The sequence below is a fragment of the Mustela nigripes genome, chromosome 1 (genome assembly GCF_022355385.1).
Source record: "Mustela nigripes isolate SB6536 chromosome 1, MUSNIG.SB6536, whole genome shotgun sequence".
NCBI lineage: Eukaryota > Metazoa > Chordata > Mammalia > Carnivora > Mustelidae > Mustela > Mustela nigripes.
Genome location: NC_081557.1, coordinates 133,442,109 through 133,466,599, shown reverse-complemented (window position 1 = coordinate 133,466,599; position 24,491 = coordinate 133,442,109). Strand labels below are relative to the sequence as shown.

Below are 24,491 nucleotides of genomic sequence, written 5' to 3'. Positions count from 1 at the left end.
GAGCCAAAGGCAGAGGCTTTAACCCACTGAGTCACCCAGGCGCCCCGCGAAAAAGAAGTTTAAAAACAAAAAAGAGAGGCGCCCGGGTGGCTCAGTGGGTTAAGTTTCTGCCTTTGGCTCAGGTCATGATCTCAGGGTCCTGGGATCGAGCCCCACATAGGGCTCTCTGCTCAGTGGGGAGCCTGCTTCCTCCTTTCTCTCTCTCTGCCTGTCTCTCTGTCTACTTGTGATATCTGTCTGTCAAATAAATAAATAAAATCTTAAAAAAAAAAGAATTATGGTCTTTATTTATTTGTATTGTTGTAGTTGCTCTTATATTTAATTCCACTCATATATAGGTCTGCCTCCTAACAGAATCAAAGACCCTTAGCATTATATAAATATGTGTTAGTTCAGATTTCACAAATCTTTTGTGAATTTTAAATGCTTCTTTGTTTTTTTCAAGTTTTATTGAAATATAATTGACATGTAACATTGTGTAAGTGTAAGGTGTACAACGTAATGATTTGATACATCTGCCTATCACAAAGTGATTACCATAAAAAAATTAGTTAATACATCCATCACCTCCTGTGGTTGCCTTTTGTGTGTTAGTCTGAAAAGATTTAAGATCTACTCTTTTAACAATGCAGTATTGTTAGCTATAGTCACCGTGCTATACATTATATGAGACCCTGAGACCCTGGTTACCATCAATCTACTCTCTGTTTCCATGAGTTTAGCTTTTTTAGATCTTATATATAAGTGAGATCATATAGTAAAAATTTTGCTCTTAGGCAGGAATGGAGACAATGTTGGGCTCTTGCCCTAACTTTTTGGATTATGACTACTTCTTTCCAGAGACCAGATAAGGAGTAAAAAATGTTGGTATCCTGGTGAAGTGAGGTTTAAATAAATGGCAGTCTATGTCACATGGCAAGAAATTTTATATAGTAGACAATAAAATAATAAAGTTAATAAACACTTAAACATGTTATCTTCAGGTATTACTCTAAGTATCATAAATATATTAACCCATTTTGTTCTCACAATCACCCTATGAGGAAAGCACTATTATTATCCCTATTCCATAGATGAGAAAATGGATATATAAAGAGATTAAGTGATCTGCCCAGGATTCCACACCTTGAATGTGACAGAGTCTGGCCTCTGAGCCCATGTTCTTAGTGATTTCATGACTAAGAACATGGGCTTCTTTCATGTTGCTTCTTTTTTTTATTTTAATGTGATTTACTTCATTTAGATGTACACTCTGCATGAAATGGCATCATTTTCATCAACATACTTCAATTTTTAAAATCTAGATCACTAGATCACTTGGAAACAATTTTTCCTCTTAAATCTCTCTGATACCCTATTTAGAATGAATGTTATCAAAATTGGACTTCCATCGATTTCATTTTATCATACTGTACTAAGGGTTTTCATAATTCATTTGTATTTAATTTTCACCCCAACCCTACACATTACTATTTTTATCACCTCATTTTGCAAATAAGGAAACTAAGGCTCAAAGCCATGAAGTAGCTGTCTAGAAGTGCCATACTAATTGAGAGCAGAAGTAGGACACAAACTTGGGACTGACCATGAAATGTGTGTTCTTAAGCACACACTAATGCCATCACTAAACATTAAACGTGCTCCACACATTTCTTTCTAGACACCAAACTGGAGAAGTTTGACAGGGATGACTATTACTTGATACGTTCTCAGATGTACAGATTGAGCCCTAAAAAATCGCAATTTATTGATGATGTAGGGTTACTTAGGATTAAATCAAACTGTGTAAGACCAAGGATTTTCATAGTATGTTCTGCAGAGAGCCCAAAATTTCATAGACATGCCAAGATTCAATTCCTCAAGAAAACTAAATCTATGAGGCTTTTGTGAAACATTTTCCATTTTTTAAGCGTTGATGAATTTTAATGCATCAAAATTAAACATAACAGTTTAACAAAAGATAGCGTAGACAAAGTTAAAGGACAGGTGCTAGACTCAGAGAAGATAACTGCCAAATTGATAACTGACAAAGAATTATGTTGTTGTTTGAAAAACAACAACAAAAACAAAACAAAACAAAGCTGTGAAACCCAAAAAAAAGTTATTTGAATAGCACATGAGGAAAACATTAAAAGACTACTTACTTGAAAGAAATGCTCAACTTTAATACTGATCAGAGTAATGTAAATTACAAAAGTAGCAAGAAATGAATTTACACAATCAGAATAATAACATTTACAAAAACCAATCTCACAAGCTTGTGATGACAGGTCAAAATGGAAACCTTATGAACTACTAAAGGGACATAAGTTAAGAAACTGCGTTAGAAAAATAGTCATGTTCCATTTATCTCATTAGCTTGCCCATACCACAAAATATAGTGATTGTGCTCCTAAGTAGTTTCCAAAGCAGCTTTTATAGGTACACAAAATGCTATATATTCTGTCGTACTCTGCCCTTTTTTTTTAAACTGCAGTAAAATTAACACACAATATTATATTAATTTCAGGTATATAATATAATGATTCAATATTTGCATATGTTATAGAAATGATCCCAACAATCAGTCTAATTAACATATTACTACACACAGCTACAGAATTTGTTTTCTGGCGACAAGAACTTTTAAGAACTAATCTCTTAGCAACCTTCAAATATAAAATACACCATTATTAACTAGATTATCTATGTTGTACCTTACATTCCCATGACTTATCTATTTTTTACCTGGAACTTTAACTCTTGACTTCCTTCACACATAGGGTGAAAATATTTTACTTCTTCAATGTTTTAAGTATGTATGTGTGCATGAAAAATAAATAGTTATTTTTGGATTTCTGTATTGTAGTTAGGCTTTCAGGAATATCTCAGGTGCACAAAATTAAAAACAATAAAATGCCACACCAATAAACATGCTAGTATGTCATAAGGATACTTTAATTTTATGTGTGTAAACATTCAATTTATTTTGCAAAATACCTCGATATTTACTGGAAATTTATAAGACTTAAATAAATATAATAGTTTACATTAAAAAGATAAAAAATGGAGTAGGAGACTATTCAAAGATGGTAATTTGTAATAGCACAAGTAAAAATATTTTTTTAAGAACTGGTATTTTTAAGAACTAAATATTTTGGGGGGGGGGGTACTTTGGTGTTTCAGTTGTTAAGACTCTGCCTTCCACTCAGGTCATGATCCCAGGGTCCTGGGATCAAGCCCCCCATCAGGCTCCCTAATGGGAGCCTGCTGGACAGGAAGCCTGCTTCTCCCTCTCCCACTCCCTCTGCTTCTGTTCCCTCTCTTGCTGTGTCTGTCTCTGTCAAATAAATAATTAAAAGAAAAAAACTAAATATTTTCTAAACTAAAAAGTTCTGTTTTTTATATATGCATTCTGATAACAAGTGAGCACCAAAAATAGTTATGAGTACCTAATTTACAACAGTAAAGTTTGTGTAATTTTCCTCAACTTAAAAGAATAAGCCTGATACAAATTACAAACAAAAATTAATTAAATTAAATGACTTACAAAAAAAATAATGCTGGTAACTTTTCCATTTTCCTTAGCTTTTCAACGAGAAGTGGAAACATTGTTATCATGTTTTCTGAACTAAAAACTGAATCAGGACTAAGATTCCTCAGAACCATTTTTGCCTGTAGCAATGAATAAAAAAGTATTAGTTTTAAATTCTGCACAATAAAAAAAGGAATTATTACTTCTGAATAAAATATTTTCATAGTTGTCTAATCTCTATTTCTGTGCTTCTTTAAAATAAAATATAATAAAATACTTATGAAAATATAACATTTTATAAAGAACCATCAAAGAAATACACAAATCAATACACCAAAGAACAACAACAAAAAGACTAATACATATATACATGCATACATATATGCAATTTAACATGCAATTATGTAAGACAACAAAAGTCAGTCAGAAAGAGGTTGTTAGCAAATGATGCTGGTACCACTACCACAGAAGGTGGGGTAAATCCGTTTCTCTCCATATCTTGTATGAAAACCACTTTTAAATGCCTTTTGAAAATTTTTAAATGACAAAATAAATGGAAGAAAATATAAATTAATTATGTTTCTGAGTGGGAGGAGATTACCTGAGTTAAAATTACCTCCTCCCCCTCCTCCCCCTCCCCCTCCCCCTCCTCAAATGGGAAAAACTCAAAACTCAAAAACTCAAATGGGAAAAGTCTAATATAAATCACTCACCAAAAATGAGAAACCTTGATGTATGATAATAAAACAAACTTCAAAATATAAAGACCATCAACTTACTTAATATAAATATGAAAACTTACATGACCCCAGGTGAACATTTTAATACACAATTAGTTTATACAAATTGAAATAAAGATCATAAAAGAAAAAAAATCCCAAGACAAAAATGATGAAATGTATAAAGGCTTCTTTTGAGCTACTGTTACTATGATTTCAATCTTTCTGCTGCCACCGTATCAAAAACACTGACTGTGGATAGTGACACTGCTGTTCTTGTCCTATTGTTACACTGAACAGGAACCCGTGGCTTCTGGGATGTGTTTTAGAAAGCACAGAGGATTAAACAAAAAGAAATGTCCTTTTCCTCTTTCTATTCTACCTCAGAATCATTAGACTTCAGTTCTGCCAAGAGTCGTAAAATGAACATTGAAGACTAAAATAATAGTAATAATAATAATAATATTATTATTATTACCTCCTCAGCGTGGCCATTTTTGATCCAGCTTGTTAATTCGGCCTTTAAGCTCTCTTCATATTTTCTAGCATCCAACTTTTTAATGACTATTTTATTTTTAAAATGAATGAATTTTTCTGGATCAAATTCCTTGAAAAGAAACAGTACAAAATTAAATAAAATTATGCAAAATAATCCAAAGATGTTTCTCAATTATGTATTTCATTTAACAGAATTATAAACTTCTTGTGAGTACAGACTATAGAATGTCTTTTTAGCCCCTCAAAGTTTCCAATATATAAACCTAATAGGATGGAATAGGAATATTTTGAAGAGTTCTCTTCAAAGAAACAATGCAGAGCACAACCACATAGAAGATGAAAACAGACTGCAATTAGGGTATAAAGGGAAAAGGGAAGTACAATGAGCAAATGAAGGAGTATGAATCCAAGATGTAAAAGGAGACTAAAATATCAAAAATATCCCAGAAACTGAAAGAAGAAATATCTTCTGGAATTCAATGGCATTACATACATTAAAGCAAAACACAATATGTTAGCAAGAAGAACGTCTCAAGAGGGATGATTTTGTTTTGGAAACTATCTATAATTTTAAAAGATTAGATGCACATGAACAGAAAGGGTTAGAATTTATCTTTCTGAACATCTGTGTTACCATCCACTGTAATAAAATTAATTCAAATCAAATATGTAATTATTACTTACCTGGGCCCTGGGCCAGCTTTCCCAGAATTGAAACATGCTATCATAGAGCTGGATGGTTTCTCGAGGGGAAAGGGTAAGATCAGAAGGAAATCCATACTTTTCAATCTACATTTAAAATAAAATTAAAAATTTTAATATTCTTTCATTTTGTCTTATATTCTGTCCTTTGCCCTGTGAACATGTGTAAAATCCCTGAACATGAGGCTGCATTATGCCAACATAGTAACTGATTATGTTATTTTTAGAATGTAAGCATTGTGTTCTCTTGTTAATACTACTTGAAAGTGGTATATTATTTTGCCTAACTAAAAAACATATATGTAAGATAAATCCAAAAGTTATCACAATTTTTTAAATATAAATCTTATTTCTGTCACTGAAATGATTGTGATTTCTTAAGTCTGTTACTTAGTCTTTTATACAAGCCCGAGCTTCTCAGTTTCTAAAATGGACAATTCTGCCCGTGCCATAGATTTGTTGCAAGAATCAAGTTAGATAATGTATGTAACAAGTCCAGTGAAATATCTGACAGTTGATGTCTCGATTGTCAATGATCAACTTACAAGTCTTAATTTTTAAAATCAGTTTAATAATTCTATGGCTAAAAGCTGGGAATTCAATTCAGTTGTTCTCCACTACCTAGTAACTAATGAATGGGCAAAACCTGAGCTAGTCTACATTGAGAAGGAAGAGAAATAAAAGGTCATAAATTTGTACCAGCCTACATTTGTAAACACAATAGTATTATATCATGATGCTATTTTGCAAACCATATTGTCCCTAAGGCCCCAAGCAATGGTAAGAATTGATCTGTACTGAGCAGAAAGAGGCAACAGTTCCTTCCACGACTTCCTGGGGCAGACAGCTCTCCAGGACTGAGCAGCTACTCCTCTGTGGCATGGTAATGGGTCGCAAAGGCCAAGATCTGTTTTTTCTCTTTTCTTTTTTCTTTTTCCAGAAATAGGCCTCATATGATTGAAGGGCAGTCCTTCACCTCAGTTGGATTAAGGCCACCCTACTCATCCTGTTTCACCCCTTCTCTTCTCAAATTATTTCTGTGACTAAGCTGAGGGGCAACAGTCGGGGTGGATGGTTCTTCTCTTTAGGTTACAATAATCTATTATGCTTTTTTGTGCCACTGAGTTCTTTCATATTAATCTGAAGTATACTATACAACATCAGGAATAGTTTACTCATTTGGGAAGGTCTGCTTGTTTTGTATTGCTGCTACTTTAAGAAACACACTATATAAACACATGCTACGCACACAGCTATCAAAACACATTTAACAATGCCCTTTGGGTTTATCCTGCATTCCTTCTGCAAAAGTCCAGAAGTCTTAAGAAGACTCATACAACAGTGTGACCCTTGCAGAAGTCATATGGGGTTAGAGCATACTGTAGCAATTCTGTTGCTTTCCAGTGACTCTATTAATAGCTAGTGAAAAGGGAGGAAAGGCACTTGGACCAAAATGCCAATCTTGCTAGGTGCTCCAAATCACTGCACCTATTGCTACTTAAAGATAACCGGCCTAGAACCATCCTCCACAAAATAAATAATTTTTTAAATTCTATGCTGTTTTAGAATTGTCAGGTGACAGTGGGGAAAGAAAGGAGACAGAAAGAGACAGAAAAAGAAGACTTATTTATGTGTGGGTTTTCATCCATATTCTAAATCTAAAGTGTGAGGTTACAGGGATTTTGTCAATATTTTAGTTTTATTTAGGGTTTGGATTGGGCCATTGCCACACAAAGAGAAACTTCTGAAATAAAATCTTATTAGAAAATTGCCATGATGACATGGGGAGATGGAGAGGAGAAGGGAGTTGAGGGAAATTGGAGGGTGAGATGCACCATGAGAGACTATGGACTCTGAAAAACAATCTGAGGGTTTTAAAGGGGCGGGGAGTGGGAGGTCGGGGTATCAGGTGGTGGGTATTAAAGAGGGCACAGAGTGCATGGAGCACTGGGTGTGGTGCATAAACAATGAATTCTGTTACACTGAAAAGAAATTAAATTTTTAAAAAATTACCATGATTAGGATTCATTTGGTTGCTTTTAGAAGCCATTGCATCATAGCCCAAAGGCTATAACGTGATTCCCATTCATTCACTCATTCAGGTATTTGTTAATAGATCATTCAGAAACCTGTGATGATAGGGCAAACTCTGAAGTCGGTCTTGGTTGCATCCTGGCCCCACCACTTAGTTTTGGTGCAATAATGAGTTAGTTAAATTCTCTATGCCTCACTGTTCTCATTTGTAAAATGGGAGTATCAACAACACATCCATCCTAAAACTGTTGTGATCATTTAAAGAGATAAAATACATAAAATTCTTAGAAATAAAGAAAATGATCAGTTTAAGTTGGCTGTCTTTACTTAACATATATTTATTAAGCATCTTTTATATACACAGTTTTTAGGAACTCATAAGGACATAAAATTTTGTCTTCAAGGAGTTATTCTAGTAAGATAAAGGAGACATGTATATCAACAACTTTAGCAGTAAGCTGATCATGACTGGTGTCATATAAGAAATACAGACAAGGTGCTATGGAGAGATTACATCCAGCTAACAAAGTCACAGAAGGACTCTGAAGATGTTTCACATTAGAAGATTCATACAAGGGCGCCTGTGTGGCTCAGTGGGTTAAGCCTCTGCCTTCGGCTTGGGTCATAACCCCAGAGTCCTGGGATCAAGCCCCACATCGGGCTCTCTGCTCCTCGGGGAGCCTGCTTTCCCCCTCTCTCTTCCTGCCTCTCTGCCTACTTGTAATCTTTCTATCTGAGTCAAATAAATAAAATCTTTAAAAAAAAAAAAAAAAAGAGTCATACAAGATAAAGAGGATCTGGGGGCACCTGGGTGGCTCAGTGGGTTAAAGCCTCTGCCTTTGGTTCAGGTCATAATCCCAGGATCCTGGGATCGAGCCCTGCATTGGGCTCTCTGCTCAACAGGGATCCAGCTTCCTCCTCTCTCTCTCTCTCTGCCTGCCTCTCTGCCTACCTGTTATCTCTGTCAAATAAATAAATAAAATATTTAAAAAAAAAAAAAAAAAGATAAACAGGATCTGAACAACTGGCATTTGGCATCTGTTGGTGGAGTCAGGAGCAATATAAATCATGAGGTCATCCACATAAGATACATCAGGTTTTGGGGCCAGGTTAGAGAAGACCTAGGAAGCCAAGCCAAGGAGCTATGGATTTAATCACTTCCAAAGGAAAGCCATTAAACTTAGCAAGATCATAAATATGTGTTAGGAGTTTTACCTGACAACAAAATTTAGAATATATTCTACTTGCTAGGTTTTGAAAGGAAGGTAAATAATGACTAATTATCACTTTGAGAGGCAATGAGAGCTTGAATGGGTTATTCCTAAGAATAGTATGAGAAAGGAAGAGAATTATGCCTGGAAAATTAAGAAGTCTTCCCCCACAGATACCTCGATGCTCCAAATAATATCTTAAGACCTCCACTGTATTGATTCACTACCAAATAATCATGTTATAATTGTTGCATTAGTGAAATGTCTTTTCCTTATTTAACCTAACTGACAGTGATCAGATTCTCACATGTTCTAGGAGCTTTCCACATATAGTTGTGCACTAAGGGTTGGTGTCACAAAGGTGGACAGAGACACATGGGTACTGAGAAGGACAATGGGCAAAGATAATATCCAGGAATAAATAAATTAACTTAAAAAACTTCAGTCCAATAAAATGACTAAAATTTTTAGTCATTTCTAAGCCTTGTGGATCCAAACATCACTGAGGGTTCATTGAAGACTACAAAGTTATTTTTGTTACTTTTAAAAAACCGATGTTAAAAATATTCTTCAACCCTGAGAAAGGATGATATTCTGCCATTTGAAACAACATAAATGTACCAAGCACACTATGCTAAGTTATACAGAGATTAGTCAGACAGAGAAATACAAGTGTCAGCATAATATCACTTATACATGGAATCTAAAAAAGTCAAACTCATAAAAAACACAGTAAAATGATAGTTACCAGGGGATGTGAGGTAGGGGAGTTAAGATCAGTTGTTTAAAGGCACAAATTTGCCAAGAGTAAACACAACATAGAGATTTAATACACAGTATAATAAATATGGACAATAATATTGTAGTATAATTATATAATGTGATAGAAGTGCTAATATTGTTATCACAATTATTTTACAATATATAAATATATCAATTAACATGTTATACACCGTACATTTATACTTACATGTCAACTATATTCAATAAACTAAATAAAAAATAAAACTAACGTTAAATATCTGTTACAAAGTATCTATTCTACAGTTCTCCTAAGAATCAACTAGGCAGCTTTTCAATTTTAACATATATACAACTAATTTATATTAGTCAGGACAAATATGGCTAAAGTATTACTTACATGGTCTGTTGTTAGTGCAGCACATGGGTGAAAATGATCAAAACAGATGTCATGATGTTTTATTGAACATATATACTTCTCTAAATCATTGTATCTCTCACCGTAGAGCACTAACAATGAAGAGGAAGAATTTCCAAATCAGTGGATACATAAGGACTGCAATGATTTTGAAGTAAAAGAAAAATTCCAAACATACCAAGTCTAACTTTATATGATTCCTTTATTTGGAAGTAATCTTTGGGAGAATTGGCACAACAAACAGCATTTTTTTTCAAAGCAGTATTTTTTCTCATTGTATTGTCTTCTTGTTTCCAGTAGTGTTTTACTGATTGTAGCCACCTTAAAAAATAAATTTACATATTATGCAAACAGCAATATAATGCTACTTCTTGTGACATTAAATATTTTAAATAAAGATGCCTTAAAAATTATAATTAAAGGAATAGGCCTTAGAGGCAGACTACCTGAGACTGAATTCCAGCCTCCTTATTGTTGTCTGATGCTCTTGGTTGAATCACTTACATTGTTTGTAGTTCATTTTCCACATTCTACATTCCATAAAAATGGAAATAATAATAGTAGTAGAAATACAAATCAATAGTAGTAATGGAAATAGTAAATCATAAGGGTTGTTGAGTATTAGTAAATTATTAATGTTAATTATCAATATCAATTATTAAATTAGTATTACTGAAATACTAATTATTAATATTAATAATTTGCTATTTGCAAAACACTTAGAATAGTGTATGACAGACAGTAGCCTTTGCTCTAATTGTTATAGCAATGAGGCAAAAATCTAGCCCAAAATGAAATGGGCTTTTCAATTAGTAAGGTTTTGCTATCTTTCTAAACATCTACAAAGTGGGACAACAGAAAAAATCTCAAGGTCTGTGTCAGGGAATGTCATTATACTATTTCATTTTTTCTTTCTTGCTAAAGGACAGAAGAAAAAGGAACATAAATCTATCACTGCTGGTGGACTTTTTTTGACATATGAAGAAATTTTTTACTCAACAGCAGATCTGGCTGGGACAGTCCTTGATTTTCCATTACTGAGTGTGGCCTTTCTCAGCACCTGCCAAGAAGTGTGGTAGCTGCTCTGTTGCTTGTACAGCCAGAGATAAGTTAATAAACTCACCAGAAAGTTAGGAAAGTCTCCAGAACCTATATAGAAAGTATAAAATTTAAAACTGAAATGCATTTATCCAAATTGGAACATAATACCTACTCAGTGAGATGCTGAGGATTACTTATGGTAGCTGAAAGAGCCAGAAAAGGGCATCGGATCATGACAAGGAGATGCTCCCAGACTTCTGCTCCAATTTCTCCACCAAGACAATGGACCTATTAAAAAAAATTCTCCTTTAAAAAGCTGATTTTAAAATAGCAAATGAAAATAAGACACAGAAGCTCAAATCACCATATATAGTTTCATGTTCCTTCTATTGACAATGCCAAGTTTATATAAATATCCACAAATCAGGTAAGAGAAAATCTTGACACGAATTTTCTTCAATCCCCATGACCAATCCATCAATAATTCCTATTTCTCTTACTTTCAAAAATTTCTTTCAAATCTATGCATTTCTCTCCAATGTGTACTGTCACCCAAGCCACCATCATATCTCAGCTGCACCACTACAACATCCTCCTGACTACCACCTAGTTTTCCTCGATGTCCCCTAATTCTTCTATCACAGCCAAAACGAAATGTCTTAAAGACAAATTAGATCAGTCCATGTCCCTAATTAAATTTCTTCAATATCTTCCTTTGCAAATGGAACAGAATGTTAACTCCTTAACAGGGTGTACATTATACTTAATTTGTCCCCCTCTTGCCTCTCTAGCTTCGTTACTAAGTCATTCTGTCCCATCCTGCTCCCCCTCTGTTTAGGACATACTAGACTTTCTGTTGTTCCTTGAACATACCTTTCCTACCTCAGAGCTTTTACATGTATCATTCCTCCTGCTTAACATGCTGTTACCCCTCTTTTCAGCTTGCACAGTTCAGGCTAATGGCATATCATTAGAAGGACTTTGCTGACTGCCACTCCAGAGTTGCTCTCCTATGGCCTTCCTCCCATTATCAGTCATGCCAGAGTGTTCTTTCCCTTTACAGTATGTAACAATATGGGCTTGGCATAGTCACATGTGTACTTGTTTGTGTGCTTACTTGTTTAATTCTCTTTTCTTCAATTACTCTGTGACTCTAGAACCTGTGCATTCCCAACACCAACAGTGCCTGGCATGGGAGGGGAACCCCTTAAATATTTGCTGAATTAATGAATGAATGTCTTTTAATCAAATAGGCAAACTAAACTCAATTCAGAGAAGATTCTCAAAGGTAGTCTTCTTTAAACAGATTAAATTATGAAGCCTGGCAATTAGCGGGAAAGTACCACCTGAGACAGAGATTAAAAGTTGTTTTTTTTTTTTCCCACTGCCCATTTGGTTTTGCCTGGTTAGATAATATACAACTCTGCTGAACGCTTTGTAAAAGCAGATAGTACTTCCCTCTGACCCTGCCAGAATTGGCATTAGCCTTCAAAACCTTTCAGCTTTACCTTATATAAAACTGGGGAAGTTTTATATAAGGTAAAACTTATATGAGGTAGGGGAACGCCATACCATTTCAGAGTTTTGAAATTAGAGTACAACTGAAGTTCTTGATTACAGAGAATTGTTGAATTTTTATTTTGAACAGAAATATTCAAAGCCTTCAAGATGCAATATATACAGAGTAACTAAAAATAAGCACCAAAAAATCAGTATCAAACAAATAAAACATATAGCCTACTTAGTAGCTCCAAGTTTACAACAAGAATAGTTAAGTTAAATACAAGTTTATCATCTTCTTCCACTTCAGGCTGAAATTCCTTGGAGCAAAGGAATATATCCTTTTATAATATTTTAAGTATCTTTCAATAAATATCCTTAATAAAATATAAGGATAAAATGTTATAAATATTTAATACATATTTATTTAATATCTATTTAATATTTATCATTTAATATAAATATTAAATAAATAAAATATATAAATATGTATATTTTATATATTACATATAAATTATATTTTAAGCATATAAATATATATAAAACATATGCTATATGTAAATGAATACAATATGAATATTGAATATGAATATGAATGAATTTAATAAATATATATTTTATATGTATTATATAAATATATAAATATAATACATGATTATATATTATATAAATATATGCTATATATAAATTAGATATTATAACATATGTAAGTAAAATATATATATACACAAATAAAATATATGACTATAATAAACATATTTAATAAACAGCATATAATATTTAATAAATATATATTTATATATTTAATATATAATATATTAAACATGTATTCTATATTATATAAATATATTTTAAGTATATATATATATAATATATATTTATAAAAATACAAAATAGAATATATAAGGATAAAATATTATAAATATTTATAAATGCTATAAAATTTTATAACATTTATAAATACTGTAAAAATGCTATAAATATCTTCCATTTGTCTCTATAATTTCCATTATTTTCCATCCTGGTCTCTCTGGCTTCACTTCAAAGACTCCAATGCTCTCTTTCTCCCTTGGACTTGGCCAATGGAGAGCCTTGGCAAGGGATCAAGAGCAGGAAGGAAAATGACATCTTTATTTCATTGGCTCCCTTCCTGAAAGGTTATCTTGAATTAGCTATGCCCCTCAAATAAGATAAATACTCACAATACAGCTACCTCAATCAATCTCCTTCTGCGTATCAGTAACTGCTTCTTTGTCTTGTCCCTTTAAGCATAGGGGTAAGTTACTAGCTCTGAATACCACACTAACCTTTATAGTTTCCCTAACATACACTTTTCGAAAACTCTCTGTTGTGTTTTGACTGGCCATTTGTTTTCTGTTGTGTTTGATGACTGACAAAATAATTCACATAACTGCTATCATTGTTAGAGACCAAAATGCTTTGCTCTAGAAGTCAAAACTGGATTTTGAAATCTCTACCAGGAAAACTTATGTCATGGTGGTTAATTCTGCCTTGTTACACAGACCTCTGCAGCATATACCAACATCCCCTATTGAGTCACAACAGCAAAATGCAGCCAAAAGACAGCATGATTCACTGAGGAAACCATTCAGAAGGAAGTAGCCCCCACAACCTGAACTCTATACAAAAGGATAAATGTCTTAAAGTACCAAATATCTTCATTATAGCACTTATGTACACTAGGAAATCAACCTAGAGAAACAATACCAAACCTACCTCATCGAATATAACATATCTGATCCTTTTCACCCACGTTTGGCGATGAGGAGCTAATAGCAGAATTTCAAAGCAGACAGGAACTGTAATAAGTACCTAAAAATAACATTGTATAAACAAAAATTTTGAGTACTTTACTATGTGCAGACTTTGTTATAAGAATATGAAAAATAGAGTTAAAACTCCTGAGTATACCTGCTAATAATTATGATATAATATCACTTCTGAGAATATTTCATTAAAATTGTGATATATTAGGTTGAACCTTATAAAACTATAATTCTTATGAGTCAAAGTGGTAAAATATCATATTTGCTGTTTAAATTCTTATTTATAAGCAAAATAATACAAATGGAGTTAATCATCGCAGGTTTATTTCTTCAATCTGACCCTGAGATAGTTTTGTTTAAAAATGTCTATAGAGGATCAACAACTATGGATATTGGGAGAAGAAGAATTGGGCTGAGGGAGAAGTTATACTTCAAAACAGGCCTGATGAAACCTTGGTGAACCTGGTACAGAATTCTGGAGCGAATACTGGCTGTCAGAGCTATTCCACATGAGGCCAAAATGTCCCAGAATTTATACCCCTGCCTAGCTCAACCACAGGACAGGGACTGTGGAGGCAGAACTAGAGGAACTGACAGCTAGCATTTGTCTTGACCACTCTCCCAACATCTGGGCAGCAAGTCCATCCTTGAAAGGCAATCTGGGTAACACATCTTCATGTGTTATACTATATACTATATACTATACTATATACTATATACTATATTATGTACTATAATCATCTTTTCACTTTTTGTTCAGTCTTAATTATGTATTTATGAATTTGTTAAGGAGGAAAACTATCTATGGCTTACTTACGTTTTTTAAATTATGAGTATATTACTCATCAAGAAAAGTGAGAATATCCTGATTACCAAGAAAAAGTCTTTCTGATTAGAGATTTTTTATTAATTTTTTATAGCATTAGGTTCTTCAGATCATTTTTAATCCATTTATAAACCAAGATAATGTACTAAACTATAACTGAAATCTGAAGTTCAAACCTAAGTGTTCTTAGAGAAAGATGACTGCTATTTCTCAACTCTTTGGAATATAACAATATTAAATTTTCTGTAAAGCCATTTCATCTTTTGCAAATTCAAAAAATCATTTCCATGAGGCTTTGTGAAGATGCTGAATTTTGTTAAAGAGAAATATATTAGTACTATTATATAATTTGATAACAAATGCATTAATTAATATAACCTACCTGACAGTTTAGGGCATCGTGACGATAATCCCTTGTAAAAACACCACACAGAGCTTCACCATTTGGCAGATTTTTGGTGAAACGATTCTGAACAGTTGCTGCCACTTGATTAACAAGAGCCTGATTGACAAGGGAAGAAATTCAATAATCACATAATAAAGCACAGATGAAACCTCAGAGAATGACAGGAACTGTCTAAAAATATGTACAGTTAAAAGTCAGAGAGCTTGGGGTGCCTGGGTGGCTCAGCTGGTTGAGCAACTGCCTTCGGCTCAGGTCATGATCCCGGACACGCGGAATTGAGTCCTGCATCAGGCTCCCTGCTCCATGGGGAGTCTTCTTCTCCCTCTGATCTTCTCCCCTCTCACGCTCTCTTTCACTCTCTCTCTCTCTCAAATAAAATTTTTTAAAAATCTTAAAAAAAAATGTCAGAAAGCTTAACAGAACCTTTCTTATGCCCATCTACTCTAAATACACTAACATGCTCTCTTTGAAATATTTGACTAAGCATGTGAACCACATTGATAAACTTAAACTTAAAGTAAAATGGGGGGAAATTTGGCTTAATCAGAAGGAAAAAAACAGGAAATGTTGCTCATATATCAGAAAAAAATAGCTGAACACCTGTGTGACCAAGGCTTAGAAAGAAGCTGTGAGTCTACTATAGAAGAAAGACCAAGTGAAGGATTGTCAGATAGATATGTGGTTCTCCTATTTGGGAACTACCTTCAGACATCTGAAGTTTGAACATATACATGAATACTTAGGATCAGGTGACTAGTGGAATCTGAGTATGTGGAATCTATAAACATCTATTTTATACTTTATGCCCCCCTCAAAAGTAACACAGATTAAAACATAAATTTTAGGGGCACTCAGGGGGTTAAGTCTCTGCCTTCAGCTCAGGTCATGATCTCAGGGTCTTGGGATCAAGTTCCACATCGGGCTCTCTGCTCAGCGGGGAGCCTGCTTCTCTCTCTCTCTCTCTGCCTGCCTCTCTGCCTACTTGTGATCTCTGTCTGTCAAATAAATAAATAAAATCTTAAAAAAACCCCATAAAACATAAATTTAAAACATAAGCATAAAGACACTAAAAAGTGAACATTTTCACATATCTGAGCACACACGGAAACATTAAATGAAAATACTGAAAGACCTAAGTACACAAAGTTAGTAACAAAACATTGTCATTAATATGACTCAACATAGTAAAAAGACAAAATAACCAATAAAAGTATATGCTATGATACACAAAGAGCAATGTACTTAGTATACAAAACAAATGAATGAAAAGCCAATCTCAATTCCCCCAAAGTAAAAGACAAACGGGCAAATGCATCTATAAGTAGTTCATGAATAAAAAAATGTCAGTGCCCAAAATCACATAAAGATACCCAAATGACTAGTGATCACAGAAAAGCAAATTTAAATATGAGATAGCAGTTTTCACCTGTGAGTAAGGCAAAACATTTTAATAATAATAGAAATGTTAGAGAAGATAAGAGAATACACAGTGCCATATCTGTCAGTGGGAATAAAAATGGATTTGAACTTTTAAAAGAGTAATTTGGCAAAAAGTAACCATGTTGTTACTAAAATTCTACTTCTAGCTAGGTTAATTTTTTATATATATTACTAATTTCCAGTAATGAGCACTTATTAAGCCATGAAAAACAAAAAAAAAAGCTACAATAAAAAATAGAGTGCTCATTTCAACTAATCATATTGATCAATCTGATTCTAAGGCTGACCACAATTCACTAAATTTTTCCTAGAAGCTTAAATGGAGTCTGAATTCATTTTAATCTATAGAATTAAAGTTATTTAAACTCAATGTGCCTTTTCTAAGAGTAATCACTTTACAAGGGTTATGAGTGAGGATATGCAAACTTACACTTTCTGAAAGTCAAACTTTCTCCTTAATGACAAAGATCATATTTTTTGTTTTTAAATTTAACATTAAGCAGTAATAGATTTAAAAGAAATATGACAAAACAAATGGGCTTGAGAAACAGGCCAGTCACGAATGCCCAAGAGCAAACCAGTGAAATTCCATAAACCCTGCAAAGCCAATATTAGATTCCTAAGTGACTCAATATTGCCCAGCAAAGTGTGAGTGCTTCTCTCAAAGTAAGCATAATGCTGAATGACAAACCACAAGACCAGACCTTTTCCTCACAATGGTTCTGAGAAAAGAGTTATGTTGGCCTCTAAAACTGGAAGGAGAAAATATAGGTCACAAAATAAAGTGAAAGTTATAGAAACAGAACAAATTGATGGATGCCAGGGGTAGGAGTTGGAGATAGTGGGTGAAATGGGTGAAGGTGGACAAAAGGTGCAAACTTCCAGTTACAATATATAAGTAGTACATATGTAATGTACAGCATGGAAACTACAGTTAACAATACTGCATTGCATATTTGAAAGTTGCTGAGTATAGATCTTAAAAGTTCCTATCATAAGGAAAAAAGTTTGTAAGTATATAAGGTGATGGATGTTAACTAAACTTATTGTGGCAATTATTTCACAATATATACATATATCAAATTATGTGTGGTACACCTTAAATAATACAATGTTATATGTCAATTATAGATCAATAAAACTAGAAAATAAACAAATAATATAAAGTGAAATAGATTCACTGTGTGAGTACATGTATTATTTTAAAAGAAAAGTTTAGGAATGAAAGAAAATTCGAGTCACTTGAGGGCTACCTTTGTTGGTGCAACATACACGACCACCCCTTCACTGCTCTCCTTCAGCACCTTCTCCATGCAGTAGTAGGAAGCATAGGTTTTGCCTGAGGACGTTGGGGCGACAATCACTGCTGACTCATTATTATCCACAACATCAAGGAGCTCTCGCTGCAGGGTTCAGAGAACCATTCACATCAATAATATGAACAGCATGTTACCAAAGCAAATCTATGAATACACTTCTATTATAATTTTCTGAATTTCATATGGAATGATGGGGAGTTGAAAATGCATGAAGAAACACAGGAAAATCTGAAAAACTCATAACATTCTCTCAGAAGACAGGATTGCTATGCTTTTGAGCATCTGGAGGGGAGTTTGTGTGTGAAAAATGGAAAATGAGCCTGAATAAAATATCTCGTCACTGAGAAGATTTCTTTTTATCTAAGTATTTGTCATTGATTCAGTAGAGTGCTTCCCTAAAGGCTTTGAGAAATTAAGTTCTAAGAAGTAGCCAGTGTGTATTTTTGTAATAGTGAAATGATAGCTAAGGAGAAAGAAAATCAATCCTTCATAATTTCACTACTTATCTTTTCTTTATATACAAAAGAATGTCAGTTACCTACTTTGGAGGGCACAAGAAACTTCAACCCTTCAGTTTATGTTTTTTTTTTTTAATTTTTTTTTATAAACATATATTTTTATCCCCAGGGGTACAGGTCTGTGAATCACCAGGTTTACACACTTCACAGCACTCACCAAAGCACATACCCTCCCCAATGTCCATAATCCCACCCCCTTCTCCCAACCTCCCTCCCCCCAGCAACCCTCAGTTTGTTTTGTGAGATTAAGAGTCACTTATGGTTTGTCTCCCTCCCAATTCCATCTTGTTTCATTGATTCTTCTTCTACCCACTTAAGCCCCCATGTTGCATCACCACTTCCTCATATCAGGGAGATCATATGATAGTCAAGCAGAGAAAGACAACTGTCTGCACACTCTTAATGTAGGTCCACACTGGGCCACATCTCAAAATTAGATGGACACAGAATAATTGAAATGTGTGTGAAATTAATAAAGAGCACTTGGCAGCTTTGTGTCTTACACTAAAGTAAGGAACAGGTCCTCCCATTCCTGAAAAGGAGGCAGGAATTTTTAAAGATCTTACACTATCATCAATATAAGAAAGATAAAGTCATATTCTGAATTTGAATTCTAGTAGACTGAACCTATGAAATTGCATGTTTGTAGGTAAATACATTCATTTATTAGCAATTTTATATGGTTTAATCTATGCAGAAACATACCATTTTACCCCAAGTTTTATATCCATCAATTTTACATGTATGTATAGAAGAATGCCTATGATGGTGACAGGTATAGCGTGTGAATATCTAAAAAAATTGCTATGTTGTTTAAACTACCAAAACTGCTCTGTGTGCATTTACATATGAAATCTTCTATTGACACAGGGAAAACATGGAGGTTGTTCCACAATGATATAACTGAATAATACAGACAGAACTTTAAAAATGTATGTGAATTCATCCAAGTACCTCCATTTATAAAAAATGAACAAAATGAAAATTTCACTTCCTTTAAATGGAAAAGACTTTCTATTTCATCATTTCCAATGATAAAATAATTTTAAATAACATGACTCCATATGAAGTTCATGCCAAATATAATATGTAAAGCCACAATAATGAGAAGGTCCTGATATTACATTTAATGATAAAATACAAATAAAATAAGATTTTTGTTTCATTCAGTTATTACCTGCCATGTGTCAGGAATAAAATCCTGAACTCTGGGATCTGGATCTTTTCTCTCATCTCGTATCAAATAATGGCCCATGTACTGTAGTTGAAACCGAACTGGCCCAATGCCGATTGAGTATTTATCTATTTTCTTCTTTATGTCATCTCTTGCAACCTACATTATTTCAAAAGTCCATTTGGAGAGTTATTTTAAACTACAACATTATTTAAATAATTAAGTAATTAATTTAATGTATTATTGAGTACTTTTTACAAGAAAAGCATTTTACCATCTTTTCAATTTTGTAGTATTTATTGATGAAGTTCTTTACCACCTCAATCACCATCTTAACTGTGAGTACATTGACAGACGTCAAGATTTTCAAATATCCATTATGGTATTTGTAGCTACAATCTAATACACTTAAAGACAACTAAACCATCACAATATAGTTTTTAAATTGTTTGCTAGAATTAAATACAGTATTAGTTTAAAGGGTCTGCAGAAATTATCTGGCATCTGTTTGTTCAGACAAGTATCTGTATCAGTTTTCTAGTTTATTTCAAGTTTCGGCAGCTGAATTACTAGCAATGATTGAAGACAGGAGTAAATATTGTCAGTTAAAAAAAGAAAAAATCTAGAAGAAGGGACTGCGTTTGCAAGACACTTTATGTACACCCCATAATTATTCTATTAAAATGAGCTATTCTGAAAATTACCTGGGTCGAATAGAAAGAAGTTGCCAATTCATCAAATCCTAAATACTTCAGGCATTTGGCTATGAGTTGCTGATCTGCCTCCTGCAAAAGTTCTGGGTATTTTTCCATCAAGGAATGGATCCTTTTCATCATTTGAACAGCTATATTTAAATCTTTTGTGGTTTCACCTTGGCAAATAATAAACAATATAATTTTTATAAAGACCATCAAAAATAATGTTTGATTATCCAAGGTTAGTCATCCAGGCTATCAATCTGACCTAATTTTTTTATTTAACATTTATATAGTTTTTGGAATACAGATGACTAGGTAAAATATAATTAAAGTGCGCCTATACCTACTTCATCATTTCTATGGACAACTGGGAAATAGCTGTGCAAATAAAGGAGACAGAGAAAAGTCTTATAGTTCATGATAGTAATAAGATTATTAAAGCTCAAGGTTGTATTAAGTGTTCTGGGGAACAACAAATATTTTCTTACCTATTATTTTCATGCCATCTCTACTATCGTCAAAAAAAAATATTTAGATGACTTTAAATATCTCGTTAAAAACTTTGCAAAATTTATTGAGTCCTACTGTTGACCATAGATAATTATTTTGTACAATTCATTGGAGGTTTTCAATTAGTCTATTACAACTGAAAAATACAGAGTTTGCTAATTCTTCTTCATTTCTACATGGTTATTACATTCTTTTTATTCTTCCTAACTGCTAACCTTTCCATACTTACTATGTTAGGGCTGTTTTTAATTTCAAATTTCTTCCAATAAACCTATGTTTTAGCTATCTAACAAATATTACCAAATACCTACTGAGTACTACAAGAGACTAAAAAAAAATTTTAATATAGAATTTTTCCCCTCAGGAGAGTAAACCATTTAATTCTGATCTTTCTTAGTAGGAGTCAGCTGCAAATTCTGATACAACATCTTGTTTGGGGAGAAATATATAAGCCAGATCTTGTGCTTCTCACTGTGAAAAAATCCACAGTGAAAGGCTGACGGCTTTTGAAGTTAATACAATGAGAGTAGGGGGGAGGGGAAGGATCCAGTGACCATGTATTAAATGGATTCAAGTGTGGAGATGCCAGAGACAGACAGATCAACTAGGTTACTGGGAAGAATTGTCAGTTTGGAGTTCTTATGGCACGTATCATTTATCTGTTACTAATTTATGTACCTTTACCCAGGTTTATTTCCCCTTATCTTCTTCTTCCTGTCTCTTCCTTTTTATTCTACTATGTGTTATAGAAATTGCAAAGTATAGCACATGGGTATCATGGAAACATTTAGAAGAATTCAACATGGCTGGCAAACATAATCTTTAGTTTTACCCAGAAAGAAAATGTTTGCACTTCAGATTTCAAAAATGAGAGACAGATCTCCCAGAGTGCCTCACCGTCTTTGCTGGTTCCTTTAACTATGCCCACAGTTTTATAAGAAGTTATTCTTATTCCTATCTTTGACTGATTTGATTTGAATTTGCTTAGGAATGTGCTATATATTAGCTACTTTGAGATTTCACTGCTCACTGATAAAAGAAGTAATCTTTAGAGGAATTCTGTGAGGATAAAATCGCATAATGAATCTAAGGCTTCTAACACAAACTTCCAGTTAATAAATGACAGCTATCATCATTACATCCTTTAATTAATTCTCCAGTTCATCAAAACAAAAAACACAAAATCACATAAATTTACCTCGGCAATGTTCTTTCCATGCTTTCAAGCAGGCAGTCAATGCTACCATTTCAACTCGAAATTTCACTGAGTTACTTTTACATGATTTCAAAAAATCTTCCAGGTTCTTTATTCCAGAGTTTAAGTTCTCTTTCATTTCCTCTTCAATAGAAAATGACAGAGCACTCCACTTTTTCTCCTCTTTTTCCTCTTCCTTAGCAAATAATCTCTTTTTATTCTCTCTAGTAATTATTTCAGCCTTGGTCTCCTGTCCAAAAAAGGGGGGAAAGAAACATATCATGAAACAAGTTGGAAATATTCCAAGATTAAATTTCATATATGAGACAATATTTTTAAGCATATACTGGTTATTTTGACCATCACTCCGTTCTTGAATAGGAACAATTTTAGGTTCAGTATTTATTTCTTAAAATTAAACCCTCTCTTAATTAAAAACTTATGACAATTAAATTTAATCACTATAAAGCCTCTCTGCAGATAACTATATAGATTTCTGAGTGGTATAGATTAGATTATAAATCAAAGAGTAAATTAATAAAATTGGAAACATCAGGCCACTGTTTTCTCATGTCTCCTGCATTGCTTCCTGCTACTCTTTCTGGATTGGATTTTCCTCTTCCATTTTTCCATTGTCATCTCCCTGTCTCCTACTTTTCCTTCAAGATATTTCCTCTATGAAGCCTTTCCTAACTCCCAAGCTTAACTCATATATTTCTTCTCTGCCAGGGCATCTCTCTATCAAAGTACTCATTACATATACTGTAGTTATGATTTTACTTGTCTATCTCTCTAATCTATCTAGATTAACTTTCTTGAAACAGGAATATGTCATAGTTGTCTGTATGTTTCAAGCACAAAACATTTAGCTTATAAAAAAACAACATTTAGCTTATAATATTTGATAAGTGAATGAGGAAAAGCAAAAGCAGATGAAGGAAAGGAGTGGATAGAAAGAAACAACATAAATACAACTGATTTGCTTTATCTGGATAAGCTTTTCCAGTTGACTTAAACTCAATATGAATCCTCTTTACTAGACTTTTACCAATCTGATTTATTAATCTACAAAAACAAATTAAAGAATTGTACTCACTAGAGAATTCTATAAATCTTCCATTATTCTGATTAGTCATGAAATTAACATATAAATTTGTCTACAATGAAGTCAATATTATTTGTTATCATTTTCTCAATAATTCTAATCGACATTATTTGAGGATTCCTAATGTTTTAATCTGCCAAACGTTTGGTACTCGGTTAACTCAGCATGATTCTTTCTCAGTACGAAAAGGGTGACCCTTGGCCCTTTGCCATGCACAATGCTTATCATATCCTGAAAATGCAGACTTATTAAATGGTTGCTAGAAGAGCACTTTATATAGTGCTGAGAGTGTTTATCTTCAATAAGATAACTTATTTAATTTCTAATAATGTAAGAGAAAAAATGGCATATTTTCAGTCTTCATAACTTATACCATATAATGAGAATTTTTGCTACAAACTTTCTATTTTATAACATCCCTCTTAAAAAAAAAAAAAGAAAAAAGAAACTTCTTCATAGCCCTAAATGAAAAAGGAAAAGTAATTGGATGATTTCACCAACAAAAAAATTGGCTATGAAAATAAAAAGGGGGTTGTCACCACAAGAAGAAAAACAATGACTACATACATGGGCTTGGGAAAGGCTGCTTTTTAACTATTAAAGCAAAAGTCCTCATTTCTGCTTGGACTTTTTGAAAAATGTCAGTTTTACTGAGTTATTATGGAAAAATATAACTGTAAAATATTTAAAGTATACATCATGGTGATTTGAAATATGAATATATGTAGTTGGACTTTCCCCATTGGGTTAAGTAATCCATCCATTACCTCACACATTTATCTTTTTTGAAAGTGAGAACATTGAAAATCTACTCTCTTAGTAAATTTTAATGATGTATTACAGTGTTATCAACTACAGTCACTATATTTTACATTGGGTTCTCAGACACTATTCACTGTATAGCTGAAAGTTTGCACTTTTTTACCAACCTCTACCTATTGCCCCCACCCACCCAGTCTGTGGCAACCATCTTTTTTTTTTATTCCACATATAAATGATAACATGCAGTATTTATCTTTGTCTAGTGTACTTCACTGAGACCATTGCCAGGTTATCCATGTTGTCAGAAATGGCAGGAATTCCTTCTTATAGCTAAATAATATTCCATATGGGGTATATATACCCCATAATCTTT

At 33.3% G+C, this 24,491-nt stretch overlaps 1 protein-coding gene across 5 annotated transcripts in view; it reads right to left on the bottom strand.

The window, feature by feature from the left end:
• DDX60 (DExD/H-box helicase 60) overlaps positions 1 to 24,491 on the bottom strand; it is a 123,039-nt gene that overhangs the window by 59,781 nt on the left and 38,767 nt on the right. For all 5 annotated transcript variants that reach the window (XM_059374208.1, XM_059374209.1, XM_059374205.1 and 2 more), the window contains exons 14-25: positions 22,255 to 22,501; positions 20,553 to 20,719; positions 19,852 to 20,007; positions 18,091 to 18,240; positions 15,374 to 15,493; positions 14,116 to 14,211; positions 11,051 to 11,166; positions 10,016 to 10,158; positions 9,820 to 9,929; positions 5,416 to 5,520; positions 4,712 to 4,840; positions 3,530 to 3,654 (exon numbers count right to left, since the gene is read on the bottom strand). In XM_059374208.1, the coding sequence (XP_059230191.1) occupies positions 3,530 to 3,654; positions 4,712 to 4,840; positions 5,416 to 5,520; positions 9,820 to 9,929; positions 10,016 to 10,158; positions 11,051 to 11,166; positions 14,116 to 14,211; positions 15,374 to 15,493; positions 18,091 to 18,240; positions 19,852 to 20,007; positions 20,553 to 20,719; positions 22,255 to 22,501 (1,664 nt within the window). The remainder of the gene's footprint in view (positions 1 to 3,529; positions 3,655 to 4,711; positions 4,841 to 5,415; positions 5,521 to 9,819; positions 9,930 to 10,015; positions 10,159 to 11,050; positions 11,167 to 14,115; positions 14,212 to 15,373; positions 15,494 to 18,090; positions 18,241 to 19,851; positions 20,008 to 20,552; positions 20,720 to 22,254; positions 22,502 to 24,491) is intronic.